Source organism: Amphiura filiformis, unplaced genomic scaffold (genome assembly GCF_039555335.1).
Source record: "Amphiura filiformis unplaced genomic scaffold, Afil_fr2py scaffold_82, whole genome shotgun sequence".
Classification (NCBI taxonomy): Eukaryota; Metazoa; Echinodermata; class Ophiuroidea; order Amphilepidida; family Amphiuridae; genus Amphiura; species Amphiura filiformis.
In genome coordinates, this window is record NW_027305546.1 from 107,015 (window position 1) to 124,330 (window position 17,316).

Sequence of the window (17,316 nt, forward strand, 5' to 3'; positions counted from 1 at the left end):
ATGCATTGATGAAAAGCTGGCAATCCTACTTGCCAAAAAAACCAATAGCTCAAGTGCTAATAAAAGATCTGAGCTAGTATCTAAATGTCGCCATGGATACAAACCAGTCAACCATGCTAAGAAAAAATAAGACGTGTGTGATCACTGTCATATCATTCCACTGATGATTGCTACATGCTTGTAGCATGAAACTCGGAGTAGTGACCATGATGTGTTAATTAAACTTAATTAATTATTTTATAATTAGCTCTACTGACAGTAATGTTAGTATTGAGCACTCTTGTATAAGGCCTATGATAACTTTTTCATTGGATACATAAATAAATATATAGTCAAAGAGTTTCTGAAATCATGGGGGCCAGTTTTTCTTTTGGGTTGTATGAGACAGGAAAGTTGAGTAGAAAATCTTCCAAGACACCCAATTGGGCTACCATTATGGCTTTGTAATGATCAACTGTTTTATATCCTTGCATATTAGGTGGATGCAACTGATGAAACAATTAAGGAGAACAAGGAATCACAGCAACGTGGGGTTAGTATAGAATACTACAATCAAGCATTTATATAGCTCCTTTCAAAGACCACAGCACTTACCAACAAAGTAAATTATACTTATAATTATAATGGCATTCTACATAAACAACAAAACAATTACCAACCAAAGCCGGTTTGCAAATAATATTCAGCCTGAATCGTGGTTAAAGGACAAGATATTGATTCAGCTATCAATGCAAATATTTTGACTGAAGACCTTATACTTTTTAAGCTAGCGGCATTTTTCAAACTCTACATGTATACTTTATTTTGATACACCCTGTACTGAAAAAGAAATCCCTACATGTTTATTTTTGTCAGTTTCTATTAATCTCCACTATGTACTCAATAGCAATTTTCATGTCATTTTATTTGATACAGCCATGTCGAGAATTGTTCATTCCTGACACAGGAAATTACTCTTTTGCTGAAATCAAACTCATTTTCGAAAACTATGGATGTGTGACAAATGTCGAGATGCACCCAAGCAGAAATGGAATCCCATTTTGCTTTGTTTGTTTTGAGTCCGTTGCTCAGGCCACAGCAGCCTTTGAAGAGGGAGAAGTGATACCTGGCAGGAAAGAAAGACTGCTGAATGTTGAAGATGATTTCCTGTTGGTTTCGTACAAGGGTGAGGAAGACCAGGTAAGGCCAGAGAAGATATCTTACCCTTCCCAGAATCCTTTGCAACATAATGCATCACCTCGTTACATTAGAAAAAACTAATCTTTGGTCAGGGGGATAAAGCAAAATTGAAAGAGGGTCAGATGGAATTGAATAGAATTATGAAGTTGGAGAAAGAAAGGTACAAGATCAAAATTGAGCAAAAATTCACTCAAAATAACATGAAACAGGTTTGGGAAGGTATACGACTTATGAGCGGGTACTAGTATTCAAACACTTCCAGTTCACGAAACAGTTTGCCAGATACCACTGTTAAATATGCTAGCAAGTTAAATGATTTATACAATCGTTTTGACAAACATGACTTTAGTGATTTGTAGTCTGCGTATCACTTCAGAAAACAATCTGAAATCTGATAATGGTTCTATTTTGCAAGTGTCTGAACATGAAGTTTGTCACGAGTTCAATAAACTTAACATTACTAAGTCTGTGGGCCTAGACAACATTAGTCCAAGAATTTTGAAGTTGTGTGCTAATCAATTAGCACAGATCTTCACAGTGATTTTTAAAGCCTTAAAATGAAAGCCCCGCTTTTGGTTCAAGTTCTTTAGGGAATTGGTCAAGGTTAAAATTTATCCATGTAAATTCTGTTCTGTCTGTCATCAAAGTAACAGGTGTATTGTAAGTTCTTCTGTGGAGAACTAGCCAGAGGGTGCTACCTGTTTAATGTATGATTTCCTTCAGATTTTAAATTTGTTATTATACTCAAAATGCTGAAATAATGCTAGTAATAATGATTGGGAAGGGTTTCTGTCCATTTTGAGCTGAAATTACATGAAAAGGTCCCCAAATTATTCATCTTGTCATGGCGATCTAGAAAAAGTATACTTTTACCTATCTGTGATATACCCTTCTGGAGTTATTAGCAAAAGGTCAAAGGTCACCATTTGACCTCCACAGGGTCAAAACCTGAAAAATACTCCCGATTTGTATGAAAATAGTCTCAAATTTTTAGTCTTCTATAAACAATTAAGAAAAGAATAGTGTGCCATAGCTAGGATGTTTTGATACCATGGTAACGTGGTGACAAAGGTCAATATTTCAAAATTTCAAAATTGTGATTTGACTTTATTATTTGATTTATTGAATTCCACAAATTTATATAATTTTTTGTCTTTTACTCACTATTTGATTGTAAAACTTGTACAATGTTATCTATTCTGTATAATGTAATTATTACTTGACCTGATGTACAATGTAAATACTGTATTTAAGTAACTTTTGCTTCCATGCATTGCTTTTAATTGTTATCAACTTCTTTTATTATATTTTGTGCTGTAAATTGTCACTCAGGGCCCCCTTGGAGATCAGTACCAGTTACTGAAGGGGCTACCCTGGTTAAAGAAAGAATAAATAAATAAATAAATGTCCATTGAATCATACATAGACTTGAACTTTTTTACTATGTTACCATGATTACCTATCATACACAGTGCAAACTATTATTTTTCTACATGGATTTTCTATGATGAACAATTTGAGACTAGAGCATTTTTCAGGTTTTGACCCCTGTGGAGGTCAAATTGTGACCTTTGACCTTTTTGCTTATAACTCCAGAAGAGAATGTCACAGATAGGTAAAAGTATACTTTTTCTAGATCGCCATGACAAGATGAATAATTTGAGCAGTTTGAATTTTGACCTCTGTGCGAACTTTGACCAATATCGCACAATACTCAATGCTGACAGAGGTCCAGTAAACTTATTCTTGAAGTTGGTAGTCTAGGGAAGCAATACCGTAAAACCCCGTCTACAAGCATATAGTGTGCTTCTGATGAAAGCTACATTAATCCAGTCGCCATTATGGAGTTTGAGCAAATAAATTACGGATCCAAGCATATACAAACAAATATTATTTTAAGACCGATGTATTGTATTGGTATATTAACGCTTGCTTCGAATTAATTAAGCTTTTATAAAAAACACTATATATGCTTGTAGACGGGGTTTTACGGAATCCATCAAAAACAAAACTATGGACACCAAAACAAGCTTCTGTGGCAAAATTGAGTTTGGCAGCCAGACTAAATGTTCTCCAATCCAATACTGGTGCCCAACAGGGTACAGTTTTAGCACCGTTTTTATTTAAGCTAGCTTCCTGAACCACATTCACAGCCCAATAATTGGCGCCCAGCAAAAGAAATCTGTGAGAATGTATACAAGATCCCAGTAGCATAGGTAGGGGTTGTGGTGCCCAGGGCTAAGGATACATAATGGTGCCCCTCCCCAATTCTTGAAACAAGTATCTGCAGAGCGCGCAAACAGAACCTACATGTACCAGTCAGTAATTTTGGTTATAATGAACTTGAATATTGGTCTTAAATTGATCTTTCAAATGATTTTGTGCTGACTTTTGGACTAGGAGGGGGCGCAGAATCGATGCTGAATTGGTAGATTCGGCCCCCAAGGGTGGCGCCCCCAGGGCATGTGCCCCTCTCCCCATTGCATTGAAAAAATCCCAAAAGGCTGCTTATTAGGGGTGACTTGCTACACTGCCAAATACTGTAAACAGTACTGTATGTTAGTAGTAATACTGTAACCACCCGCCTAGATGGGCAATTTCACTTCAGAAATGGGGGTGGGCTTATAACCGAGGAGGGGCTAGTAGTTGAATTTAAAAATAAGGAAAATCTTCCTCATTTGTATATTGTCCAATGTATCAGTAATTTCTATCATCTTTGTCAATTTTTTTAACATTTTAAGTATGGAATGTAAATTTTTAACTGATATTTTTTTAATATTTATTTTTAAATGTGAAAGAAAAGCATTGATATGATTTAAAAACGTAGCCAAAATGACTACTGGGCTTATACCCGAGTGCACCCTTGTTCCCTGAATGGTTTGAAAAATAGGGTGTGGGATTATACCTGAAGGTGGGCTTATACCCGAGTGGTTACGGTACTAGCAATAAGTTGTACAATTGTTTTTACTAGGAACCATTGGATCGGCGGCTGTATATTGGTGGTGATATAAGCTGTACTGGTATGGAGACATTAACAACTTATTTTGAGCAGTATGGGATGGTTAAATCTTTCAAAGTACCTCCAAAGCATGATCAAGTTGAAATGGCAACCGATCATCGTGATTATTGTTATATCACGTTTGCCACGGCGGTCAAGCTGCAGCTACCTATGTGGATGGAAAGCCACATGGTATTTATAGGAAACATATCATAGGAAAAATACGCATCGATGTTGGTCTTGTGACTCAGGTAAGAATGTACAGAGGTCAGTGGTGAGTGGTGGCACCAGCAATTTTTCCCATGAGGTGGAAGGAAGCAAAGTGAATCAGGGCCTAAAAAGTAGCATTTTTTTGCCCCAGTATTGCCAGTGAGTTGTTCTTTTATAACTGGGGGAAAGCCAAAGTTTGGGATTCCCCCCTTCATCATTTCCTCCTGTCCATGGTGCCACCACTGTTGTAATAAAAGCTATGTGTAATTTAAAGCTAATTGATCAAATTTATTAAGTTTGTAGAATTTCATCTTGCCAAATCAAGTTGGAGACTTTAGTGCAAGAAGGCCATTGCGCTGGCAGGATAGTAAAAACAAACATTTCTATCATTTATTCTCATTCTTATAGTCAGTTCAGTATGATTTTATTAACCAAGAACTATTTTATTTAGCAAAAAATATAAATGTTACCATCATGAAAACTCCACTTATTCCAAAATGAAAGCTACTTGTAGACATAAGCCTAATTCGCACTACATGTGCGCAATTTGATTTTGATGGAAAGTTAAATTAATTAGAAACATTTTCTTTTGGTTTATTTCAGAAAAGTGAAGATAAAGGCAAAGAAAAGTCAGCATCAGTTTCTGATGAAGAAAAGGTGAGAATACAGTTTGACTGTTGTTGTAAGAAGATATCTGGCTCAAATTCACCATCCTGAAAACGTCGAAAGTCTGTTTATTGAAATTGAGAAAACTGGTTCCAAAAATATTATAATTGGTGTAATGTATCGACCGCCAGATCAAGATATGAAAGTTTTTAACAAGTTTATAGACACATTAATGACTCATGCTACAAAGAATCAAAAGCTTGTTTATCTCATGGGCGATTTCAATATCAATCTGTTGAATGAGGATATTCATTCACACACTAATGATTTTGTCGATATTTTAACTTCTCATTCATTGTATCCGAGTATAAATAAACCGACTAGAATCACATCAAAATCAGCAACGCTTATTGATAACATTTTTACGAATTCAAAATTTGATCAAACTTCTGGTATTATTATTACTGACATAAGTGATCATTTACCCATTTTATTACCACTGATCTTAATGTATACAGACCTAAGAAAGAAAATGATGAAATCGAAATACGTGATCATACACATGAGAATATGGATTATTTTAAAAGGGAATTAGATAAGGTCAATTGGACTTCTGTTTGTAATTCTGATGATGTAAATGAGACATACTCAAAATTCATTTCTAAATATAATGAAATTTATGATATATGCATTCCAAAGAAAAGGAAAAGAGTACACACAAAAGTGAAGAAACCAGAATCGCCCTGGATTTCATTTGCCTTGTTAAAAAGTATTAGAAGAAAAAATGTTTTATACAAAAAATCTTTAAAAAAGCCCACAGAAAACAATATTGAAAAATATAAAAAGTATAGAAATAAGTTAAAGTCTCTTTTGCGGTTGGCTAAGCAAAACTATTATTGTGAAATTCTTGATCGTGATAGAAATAATACTAAAAATACATGGAAAGTCCTAAATTCAATTATTCGTAATAAAACTAATAAATGTTCTGAAAAGTTTGTATCAAAAAGTAGTTCCTATACATGCCCATCAGAGATTGCTACTGAATTTAATAAATATTTTGCGAATATAGGTCCTTCTTTAGCATCTACAATTAAGCAATCAGGAAATGACTATTCATCATATCTTAAGAAGGCAAATGATAAGACTTGTTTTTTAAACCTACTAATGAAGATGAAATTGTAAAAATTATCACCAAACTTGGAAGTGGTAAAAGTCCTGGTTATGATGGTATGAAATCTGATATAGTAAAGCAAGTTGCAAATGAAATAGCTTATCCACTCATGCTTATTTTTAACCAATCAATTTACTCAGGTGTTGTACCCGACGAATTAAAGATCGCAAAAGTTGTGCCAATATATAAAAAAGATAATCCCGAAGTTTTTGGTAACTATAGACCTGTATCGGTTCTACCATGCCTGTCAAAAATTCTTGAACGTATAATATACAATAGGTCATATGACTTCTTAGAAAAATATAATATTCTGTATAAAAAACAATATGGTTTCAGAACTAATCATTCAACATATATGGCGGTATTAGATTTTTAAATGATGTTACTAAGGCCAGTGATGAAGGCATGAAGACCTTAGGTATCTTCATGGATTTATCAAAAGCATTCGTCACGATTGATCATGATATTTTATTGCATAAATTGTATCACTATGGTTTTAGGGGAGTATCTAATGACTGGTTTCGAAATTATCTTTCTAATAGAAAACAATATGTTCTATATAACTACAGCAAATCTCCTCATGAAATCGTTTCTTGCGGTGTTCCGCAAGGGTCAATACTAGGTCCTCTTTTATTCATTTTGTATATGAATGACATCAGCAACACATCACAGATCTTAAATACAATTTTGTTTGCTGATGATACCACGGTTTTTTATTCTCATAAAGATGTATCTGTATTATGTAAAAGTGTAAACACAGAAATTCAAGAGGTTTCAAATTGGTTCAAAGCAAATAAATTGTCATTAAATGCAAAGAAAACTAATTTAATGTATCTTGGTACCCGTGTACAGACTAGTAGTGTAATAAATAACAAAGAATTTGATATCATCTTGGATGGGTGTAAATTAAGTAGAGTTAGTGAAGCAAAATTTCTAGGAATTACTATAGATGAACATATGAATAAAAAAAAACATGTTCAAAATATTGGTAAAATTTGTACCAGAAATATTGGTGTACTAAACAAAGTTAAATTATTCCTGCCAAGAGACGCCATGTATAAATTATATTGTACTCTAATATTACCTTATCTTAATTACGGTTTATTACTGTGGGGAAATGCAAATAAAGAACACATGAATAAAATGTACCGCCTCCAAAAACGTGCCATGAGAGTAATCTCCAATAGTGACTATCTTAGTCACACTGAACCAATTTTCAAAATGTTTAAGGTATTAAATATTTTGATATGTTCAATAAGGAAGTTGCTATATTTATGTTTAAGTATAATAACAAAATGTTACCTAGATCTTTTGAAAATTTCTTCCAGACTCACAAAGAAAATCATAACTATAATACAAGGAATAGGAATGATTATAAAATACCTATCCACAAAATCAACAGTATCTTAACGGTTGGACCAAAAGTATGGAATGCATTGCCAAAAAATGTTAAAATGTCAGCAACCTTAGGCCATTTTAAGTCAAACTTGAAATCTGTTTTTTGATATTTACAAGTAGAATTCATTGATATGGTAACATTTGGTTAATACTACTGAATTTTATATAAATAAATGTTTTACACATATAAATTTATCTTTTTATTACATGCCTATGACATTTTTGTGGTGGAGTGTGCCTGGTGTGAGTGTGAGGTGAGAAATCAAGTGTATTATCTTTTTTCCTTTCAGGCTTGGTATATTGTATTTTTTCATTTTGTGTATCTGTGTTTATATATTTAGGCTCTTTAAGTGTTTCAGGGGGCACAACATTTTACAGGCTTTTGCTTCTAGTTGTGTCTCCTCCATCGTTTTATCATGTATGTTATTAATTTTGTATGTTTTAATTTTTGATGGAAATAAATTTGATTGATTGATTGATATATAACAGGTGTAAGGATTTGTTGGAATCAAATTTGATTATCATATAATTATATATTCAAAGTGCCCACAGAAAATTATTTTGAGCACAATATTTCTTTGGCAGGAAACAAGAACTTGCATGATGTTTTGTATTTTTGTAGGATTTTGTGATGCATGTTTGTGATTCTGATGGACAGTAAAATAAGTAAATCAATTTATTTTGGTTTATTTCAGAAAAGTGTAAGAAAAGAAACGTCTGCATCAGTTTCTGATGAACAAAAAGTGAGAATACAGTTTGACTCTTTTTACAAGAAGATATGTATAGCATCTGTATTCTTTAGTTGAATAAACAAATTACAACAACAAGAATCCGCCAAGTGATTTTCTGCAAGATTCTTTTGTAAGGATTTGTGGGAATCAAAGTTGATCATCATAAATGTTCAAAGTTAGCACAGAAAATAATTTTGAGCATTAAATGATTCTCGCAAAATGCCTTTGCCGGAATCAAGGTTGTAATAACATCAGAACAATCATACAGCATACAATTTGTATTTTTATAATGAATTAGGCCAAGCCACATGCAAACATCATCACAAAATTGAATACCGAAATTGTGATAATTGGCAAAATCCACACTTCTTGTTTAGGATATGCAGTGTTTTAATTTTTCAATTGGGTGTATCAGTGATTCAGTGCTGACACATGTAATTACAATTTTTGGGGGGATGGGATATATTATAAGCCGATATTATAGATGGGGGAAATTTGGGAAAATTTTGCAGTTAACCACAATATTGGCTGAGGGACAGCCATGTTTTTTTGGTGATGAGGAGTATAATCAATTAACTGTAAGCCTCATCAAAGACCAAGCTGTATGATCAAGATAGAGGAGGAAGAGATGTTCAATCCTTGGTTTTAATTGTATCACCCCTGAGGGCGACAGATATTAAGATCAGGCAGGAAATAGCGAAAGGAGCAACAACAGACCGTGTGGTCATATGTCCAAATATTTTAATTTGAAGGTGAAATTAGCTAGGCCCTGGTCTGGAGCATCGCTTTTTCCGGATGTGAAAGTTGGACACTGAGAAAGAAGAAGAGAGAATGATCTGTGGCTGTGGAGAATATTTCTAAGAGTGAGCTGGAGACAAAGGAAAAGAAACAAGTTGGCCAGAGAAGGAAGGGCTTCTGGAAATGATTATGAAGAACTTAGAAGTGACAGCCTAGACCTATCGACTACAAGGAGAGATTTGTGCAAATGAGCGGAGAGGAAGGGGCGGTCAGAAAGGGTTGACAACACCAGAAATTTTGCAGCCCAATTTAGACCACAGATAGTCGCGACTATAGTCGTAGTCGTGACTATTTGGTGCCGACTAGTCAACTAGGAAAAAAGTGATAGAAGCCCAACACTATTTCTCACCTTTTCCCATGCATTGCATTTCCTTTGGAATTGCCATTGGTTCTATGTGTACTCTATTGTCCGATACTATATATATCCATTGTTAATATATTTACCCCACTATAACTCTTGGATGTTTTATTTGGTTTTTTAGGCAGAGACATCTGAAGCAAGTGCTAAACCAAGTTCTAAATCAGATGAGGTGAGTACTATAAAACAATTTAAAAACAGTATAATACACTGAACTTCAAGAAAAGCTTCATCAAATATCTCAAGTCATATTCTATGCATGATATCACTTTCAAGGCAACTAGGAGAAAAGTGTGCCAAGGCTAGACAGAATTTGAAGTTTTTTATAGAACTAAAAAATTAACATAAATTATATTTAGAGGTGCATCCTGCATAAAATGCTGATAACTTTGTAACCAATTATGCTAATTATGTAAACCACATGACCACTACCGGCGACTGGATTGGTTACGAAGAGGCATATGAGGGTCATTTATAAAGTTCTATCTTTACTCTCATATCTCTGCTTCTGCATTTAGTAGCCTTTTCATATTTTCCATGATTATAACCCAGGCTCTTCTCTAGCTTATGAGAAAATTTGTTTCAATATCTTTTTCCATTTGTTGTAGGCGAAGTAAAAATGAAATCAGGATTCAGTGCCGTGGAAATGGAGAAAATCTGTACATATGTCTACAAAGAAGACAATAAGTAGTCCAAATTGAAGTGACCATAAAATATGATTTGGTCACTTCAGTTGGATTAAATTGAAGCTAACATAAAGCCAAATATTGAGAATTGTATAAGTGAGAAAAAAAGCTAGACTAGTTCACTACAACAAAACCTAGCTTTATAGCAAATAAAAGATAACAGCAGATAAAGACTGTAATCAAATTTAATATTTTTCTTTAAAATGCTCAAAAGACATTTATGCAGAAATTGCTTGTACTATTAGAAAAAGGATTAACTGGAAGCCTTTAAAACCTGCTATATGGAAATGACACTTGGTAATTGAATACCAAGGAAACCTGCTATATGGAAATGACACTTGGTAATTGAATACCAAGGAAACCTGCTATATGGAAATGGCACTTGGTAATTGAATACCAAGGAAACCTGCTATATGGAAATGGCACTTTGTAATTGAATACCAAGGAAACCTGCTATATGGAAATGGCACTTGGTAATTGAATACCAAGGAAACCTGCTATATGGAAATGGCACTTGGTAATTGAATACCAAGGAACTTATTTGAAATACCAAAAGCGACAAAAAGTGATTGGGTGTCTTTACTTTTAACTGTAGCTTTGAGACAGAACTTAAAGTCATTTCATAGATATGGTCCCTGTGTAGATTCTCATGCTCTGAAAGACCACAAGACATAATAGTCAAATTTGGATACTGGTATAATTGTTTGAAGTTAAAATGCATTTTATCATTGTCATCTGGCAGTTTTGGTTACACATTTGATGTTGTTTCAGTTACAATCTGATAGCATAATCATAACACTTGCATATCAAGCTAAACTCATAGGAGGGATACACACATATTTGAAACATGCATTTTAGGCCTACTTATGAATTCTAAGAGGCCATAGGTCAAAAACCATAAGACAAATGTTATGATTGACTTTTTTGATTCAAACATCCATCTTATTAAATTCATACACTTTCCATAATGCATAAGTCATTTTTCAAAATATATCCCATGTAAAAATCACATTTTTTGGTCAAAACTGAACAAAAATCACCAAACAAATGACATTTTTACCCATAAACTAAATGTATTGAATTAAGCGATGATTTTTGTTTACATATTTCAAATATCCTGGTGGCATGTGTTCTGCACACCAAATGTGAAGTTTCTACTCCATTTAGTTTTCAAGAAATAGTTAAATGTGCCATTTGTAGGTAATAAATAACAAAAATCCTTAAATAGCATGACCGTTGCCATGGAAACGGAATATAACGTCTTGGTTACAGATTTGGCAACATGGCAGAAAAAGATTCCCCAGACTCTTCTGAACATTTTGATATATGATTTGTCCATTTGAAACATCTGTCCAATGACGCGAAAATTCCATGGGGGTTGGCCCCTATACTGGTTCAGTGTGTTAAAACAAGAAAAGTCATCAACACATTTTGAGTTTTTGATCAAAGACTGGCTAGGTGTAACTGGACTCAAGATGGCATTGTGAACCACAGTAGGTGTGTGGATTTGAAATGGACTAGACAATTCTTTGCATGTATCAAATCACTAATTATTACTTCTTGCTTTCAAGAAGACAAGGCAAATTAATGTAAATGAGCTGATCTATTTAAAATCCACACCCCACTGATTTAGACATTGGGAATTCAAATTTAAATAAGTCCAGACCCAGCCATTTTCATCTGTTGCAGAGGAGGCTTAAAGGCATTCCTACAATGCACTATGATTGGGAAATTTGATCAATATAACCTAATTTTAAAGGCAAAGTCCCCATTGCCACACACACAAAATGGTCATTTTAAAACTGCAGCCAACAAGCTAATAGTTGAGACTTAGGACTGATATTTGATTTTCTTACAGGAAACATTCATATTGTCCCACTGCATTAATTTTATTCCTAAGTCTCGATGAATGTTAAATAATAGGATGAAAACACCAGATATTTGCACACAATTCCAATGCAAGGCATGATCAACTGTACCATATGTATACAAAACCCATTGGGTTGTGGGAATGTCTTTAAACATCCTCTGCATCTGTTGTAAAAGGTGTGGAAAATTTTATAATTTGAACCAAAGCTTTCTAATTTTAGAAGTAATACAGTGTTGAATTAATCTGTAATCAGCCCACTTATTTAAGAATCTTGTTTTCCCCCATCACAGGAGGATTGAATTAATCTGTAATCAGCCCACTTATTTAAAAATCCTGTTTTTCCCCATCACAGGAGGATTGAATTAATCTGTAATCAGCCCAGTATTTAAGAATCTTGTTTTCCCCCATCACAGGAGGATTGAATTAATCTGTAATCAGCCCAGTATTTAAGAATCTTGTTTTCCCCCATCACAGGAGGATTGAATTAATCTGTAATCAGCCCACTTATTTAAGAATCTTGTTTTCCCCCATCACAGGAGGATTGAATTAATCTGTAATCAGCCCACTTATTTAAGAATCCTGTTTTTCCCCCATCACAGGAGGATTGAATTAATCTGTAATCAGCCCACTTATTTAAGAATCCTGTTTTTCCCCCATCACAGGAGGATTGAATTAATCTGTAATCAGCCCACTTATTTAAGAATCCTGTTTTCCCCGTCACAGGAGGATTGAATTAATCTGTAATCAGCCCACTTATTTAAGAATCCTGTTTTCCCCATCACAGGAGGATTGAATTAATCTGTAATCAGCCCACTTATTTAAGAATCCTGTTTTCCCCATCACAGGAGGATTGAATTAATCTGTAATCAGCCCACTTATTTAAGAATCCCGTTTTTCCCCCATCACAGGAGGATTGAATTAATCTGTAATCAGCCCACTTATTTAAGAATCCCGTTTTTCCCCCATCACAGGAGGATTGAATTAATCTGTAATCAGCCCACTTATTTAAGAATCCTGTTTTCCCCCATCACAGGAGGATTGAATTAATCTGTAATCAGCCCACTTATTTAAGAATCCTGTTTTCCCCCCTCACAGGAGGATTGAATTAATCTGTAATCAGCCCACTTATTTAAGAATCCTGTTTTCCCCCATCACAGGAGGATTGAATTAATCTGTAATCAGCCCACTTATTTAAGAATCCTGTTTTTCCCCCATCACAGGAGGATTGAATTAATCTGTAATCAGCCCACTTATTTAAGAATCCTGTTTTCCCCCATCACAGGAGGATTGAATTAATCTGTAATCAGCCCACTTATTTAAGAATCCTGTTTTCCCCATCACAGGAGGATTGAATTAATCTGTAATCAGCCCACTTATTTAAGAATCCTGTTTTCCCCATCACAGGAGGATTGAATTAATCTGTAATCAGCCCACTTATTTAAGAATCCTGTTTTTCCCCCATCACAGGAGGATTGAATTAATCTGTAATCAGCCCACTTATTTAAGAATCCTGTTTTCCCCCGTCACAGGAGGATTGAATTAATCTGTAATCAGCCCACTTATTTAAGAATCCTGTTTTCCCCCATCACAGGAGGATTGAATTAATCTGTAATCAGCCCACTTATTTAAGAATCCTGTTTTTCCCCCATCACAGGAGGATTGAATTAATCTGTAATCAGCCCACTTATTTAAGAATCCTGTTTTCCCCATCACAGGAGGATTGAATTAATCTGTAATCAGCCCAATTATTTAAGAATCCTGTTTTCCCCCATCACAGGAGGATTGAATTAATCTGTAATCAGCCCACTTATTTAAGAATCCTGTTTTCCCCATCACAGGAGGATTGAATTAATCTGTAATCAGCCCACTTATTTAAGAATCCTGTTTTTCCCCATCACAGGAGGATTGAATTAATCTGTAATCAGCCCACTTATTTAAGAATCCTGTTTTTCCCCATCACAGGAGGATTGAATTAATCTGTAATCAGCCCACTTATTTAAGAATCCTGTTTTTCCCCCATCACAGGAGGATTGAATTAATCTGTAATCAGCCCACTTATTTAAGAATCCTGTTTTCCCCCATCACAGGAGGCTTGAATTAATCTGTAATCAGCCCACTTATTTAAGAATCCTGTTTTCCCCAATCACAGGGGGATTGAATTAATCTGTAATCAGCCCAATTATTTAAGAATCCTGTTTTCCCCCATCACAGGAGGATTGAATTAATCTGTAATCAGCCCACTTATTTAAGAATCCTGTTTTCCCCATCACAGGAGGATTGAATTAATCTGTAATCAGCCCACTTATTTAAGAATCCTGTTTTTCCCCCATCACAGGAGGATTGAATTAATCTGTAATCAGCCCACTTATTTAAGAATCCTGTTTTTCCCCCATCACAGGAGGATTGAATTAATCTGTAATCAGCCCACTTATTTAAGAATCCTGTTTTTCCCCCATCACAGGAGGATTGAATTAATCTGTAATCAGCCCAATTATTTAAGAATCCTGTTTTCCCCCATCACAGGAGGATTGAATTAATCTGTAATCAGCCCACTTATTTAAGAATCCTGTTTTCCCCATCACAGGAGGATTGAATTAATCTGTAATCAGCCCACTTATTTAAGAATCCTGTTTTTCCCCCATCACAGGAGGATTGAATTAATCTGTAATCAGCCCACTTATTTAAGAATCCTGTTTTTCCCCCATCACAGGAGGATTGAATTAATCTGTAATCAGCCCACTTATTTAAGAATCCTGTTTTTCCCCCATCACAGGAGGATTGAATTAATCTGTAATCAGCCCACTTATTTAAGAATCCCGTTTTCCCCCATCACAGGAGGATTGAATTAATCTGTAATCAGCCCAATTATTTAAGAATCCTGTTTTCCCCCATCACAGGAGGATGAGCGGACACTCTACATAATAACCAAAGGCAGTAATATTAGTCATGTGACCAGCATCACATTAAAGGAATATTTTGGTCGCTATGGAGAGATTGAGAAGGCTGAGAGGACTCTGGCTGATGGGAGATTCATGGTAACGTTCCAATCTGCAAGCCATGCACAAGATGCCTACAAAGATGGTAAATTGACTAGTCGTGATGGTACCTCCAATCATTTTATTGGCAATGGTTTTGTGGAGATTTTATTAACAAGTTCTCAAAATTGATTGCCGTCAAGTACTCTGTGGAAAGATTTCTAAATATATAAAAAATTACATTATGAAACAGGTCAATCACAAATTGGTAAATCCCTGTGGGTTCTATACAGGGTGGTCCAATAATCTCAATTTTAATTTACACTACTCAACAAAGTATCAGACTTATTTATTGACATTTTTCAAAAACAACATTAACATTGTAATTCAGATGAATGTCATCTCATTCAGTAATGGTCAAGCAACAGAACACCGAGTACTGCAGTCCAACGATGCCGAGTACTGAAGTCAAACAATACTGATGAGTACTGAAGTCCAACGATACTGATGAGTACTGAAGTCAAACAATACTGATGAGTACTGAAGTCAAACAATACTGATGAGTACTGAAGTCCAACGATACTGATGAGTACTGAAGTCCAACGATACTGATGAGTACTGAAGTCCAACAATACTGATGAGTACTGAAGTCCAACGATACTGATGAGTACTGAAGTCAAACAATACTGATGAGTACTGAAGTCAAACAATACTGATGAGTACTGAAGTCCAACGATACTGATGAGTACTGAAGTCAAACAATACTGATGAGTACTGAAGTCCAACGATACTGATGAGTACTGAAGTCAAACAATACTGATGAGTACTGAAGTCCAACGATACTGATGAGTACTGAAGTCCAACGATACTGATGATTACTGAAGTCAAACAATACTGATGAGTACTGAAGTCAAACAATACTGATGAGTACTGAAGTCCAAAACGATACTGATGAGTACTGAAGTCAAACAATACTGATGAGTACTGAAGTCCAACGATACTGAAAAACACTTCGATCAATACCAAGGGAGCAGGAAAGAAAGAATTTAAATCAGGATTGTCAGTTTCTGACCACTTCAGGGTTTTTTAGTAGTGTAGTTTTGCCCTAGATGGGATCGAGACTTAATTTTAGTCTCAAATGAAATTAAACTTGAGTTTTATTTCTTTTCCAAAAAAAGGTGTCACAAAGTTGTCACGCGTGTTTGTGTTGAGGTTTGCATTGGTCTCGGAAAAATTATTGCCATTTCCCTACTACTCAGCATATTTGCGCTATACAGGGTGCACAACTTATAAGTTGCCCCTGAATACTTTTTTAAATTGAAAAATATTTGACAAAATGCAAACTTGTAAAAAGCCATGTGTAGCCTTATTTGTATTACACATAAGGACCAAATTATAGCGTCACACGTCATTGCGTTCAGTCAAAATGGTTCATTATTGTCTCGCCTGAATGTTCAGGGAGAGACTTAGTAATCACTATGGTGTGTGTGTGTGTGTTCGGAAAAAGCTTGTGAACGCGTTATCTTGAGAAAGTGCTATGATGATGAAACTTTATAGGGGGTAGCATGACCAAAGGGTGTCGACCTGATTAGATTTTGAGCGCAAAATATGGTAATTAAGTACCTAATTTGCATAATTTATGCGTAATAAGCAAAATACCTTGTGAACAGATTATCTGGAGATCCGTATGGGGTATAGTGACGTAACTTGGTGGGGAGTAGCGTGGCCAGATGTTCTCGACCTGATTAGATTTTCAGCGCAACATATGCTGATTAAGTACCTAATTTGCATAATTTATGCGTATTTGATGCGTATCAAGCAAAAAAAACCCTTGTGAACAGCTTATCTGGAGATCCGTATGGGGTACAGTGACGTAACTTGGTGGGGAGTAGCGTGGCCAGATGTTCTCGACCTGATTAGATTTTCAGTGCAAAATAAAATATGGTAATTAAGTACCTATTTTGCATAATATATGTGTAATAAGCAAAATATCTTGTGAACAGATTATCTGGAGATCCGTATGGGGTACAGTGACGTAACTTGGTGGGGAGTTGCGTGGCCAGAGGTACTCGACCTGATTAGATTTTCAGCGCAACATACTCTATCCAACTTCGTGAGGTCAAAGGTCAACTGAGGTCACCAAATCTTTTAATAATTAATTTTCAACTGTGCATCACATATCCAAATAACAGCTTGATCGGTCATGTAATTAAGGAAATATGACGACTTTAAGATAGTCGCTTTCCATGTAAAGTATAGCAAAAAAGCACTTTCAATGAGTGATAACTCGTAAAGGAAGCATCTTTCTGTTTTGATTTATTTGATGAAATAGTTCT

The 17,316-nt window shown here is 35.1% G+C and overlaps 1 protein-coding gene across 6 annotated transcripts in view; it reads left to right on the forward strand.

Annotated features, from left to right (window-relative positions):
- Positions 1 to 14,922, forward strand: part of LOC140144803 (uncharacterized) — a 40,118-nt gene extending 25,196 nt beyond the window's left edge. For 5 of the 6 annotated variants that reach the window (XM_072166604.1, XM_072166607.1, XM_072166608.1 and 2 more), the window contains 5 exons: positions 479 to 532; positions 916 to 1,179; positions 4,151 to 4,428; positions 4,991 to 5,044; positions 8,258 to 8,304. In XM_072166604.1, the coding sequence (XP_072022705.1) occupies positions 479 to 532; positions 916 to 1,179; positions 4,151 to 4,393 (561 nt within the window). In that variant the 3' untranslated portion in view covers positions 4,394 to 4,428; positions 4,991 to 5,044; positions 8,258 to 8,304. Of the gene's footprint in view, positions 1 to 478; positions 533 to 915; positions 1,180 to 4,150; positions 4,429 to 4,990; positions 5,045 to 8,257; positions 8,306 to 9,573; positions 9,622 to 14,902 lie in introns of those variants that run through there. The other variant, XM_072166605.1, reaches the window with a different exon arrangement.
- Positions 14,923 to 17,316: the final 2,394 nt, after the last annotated feature.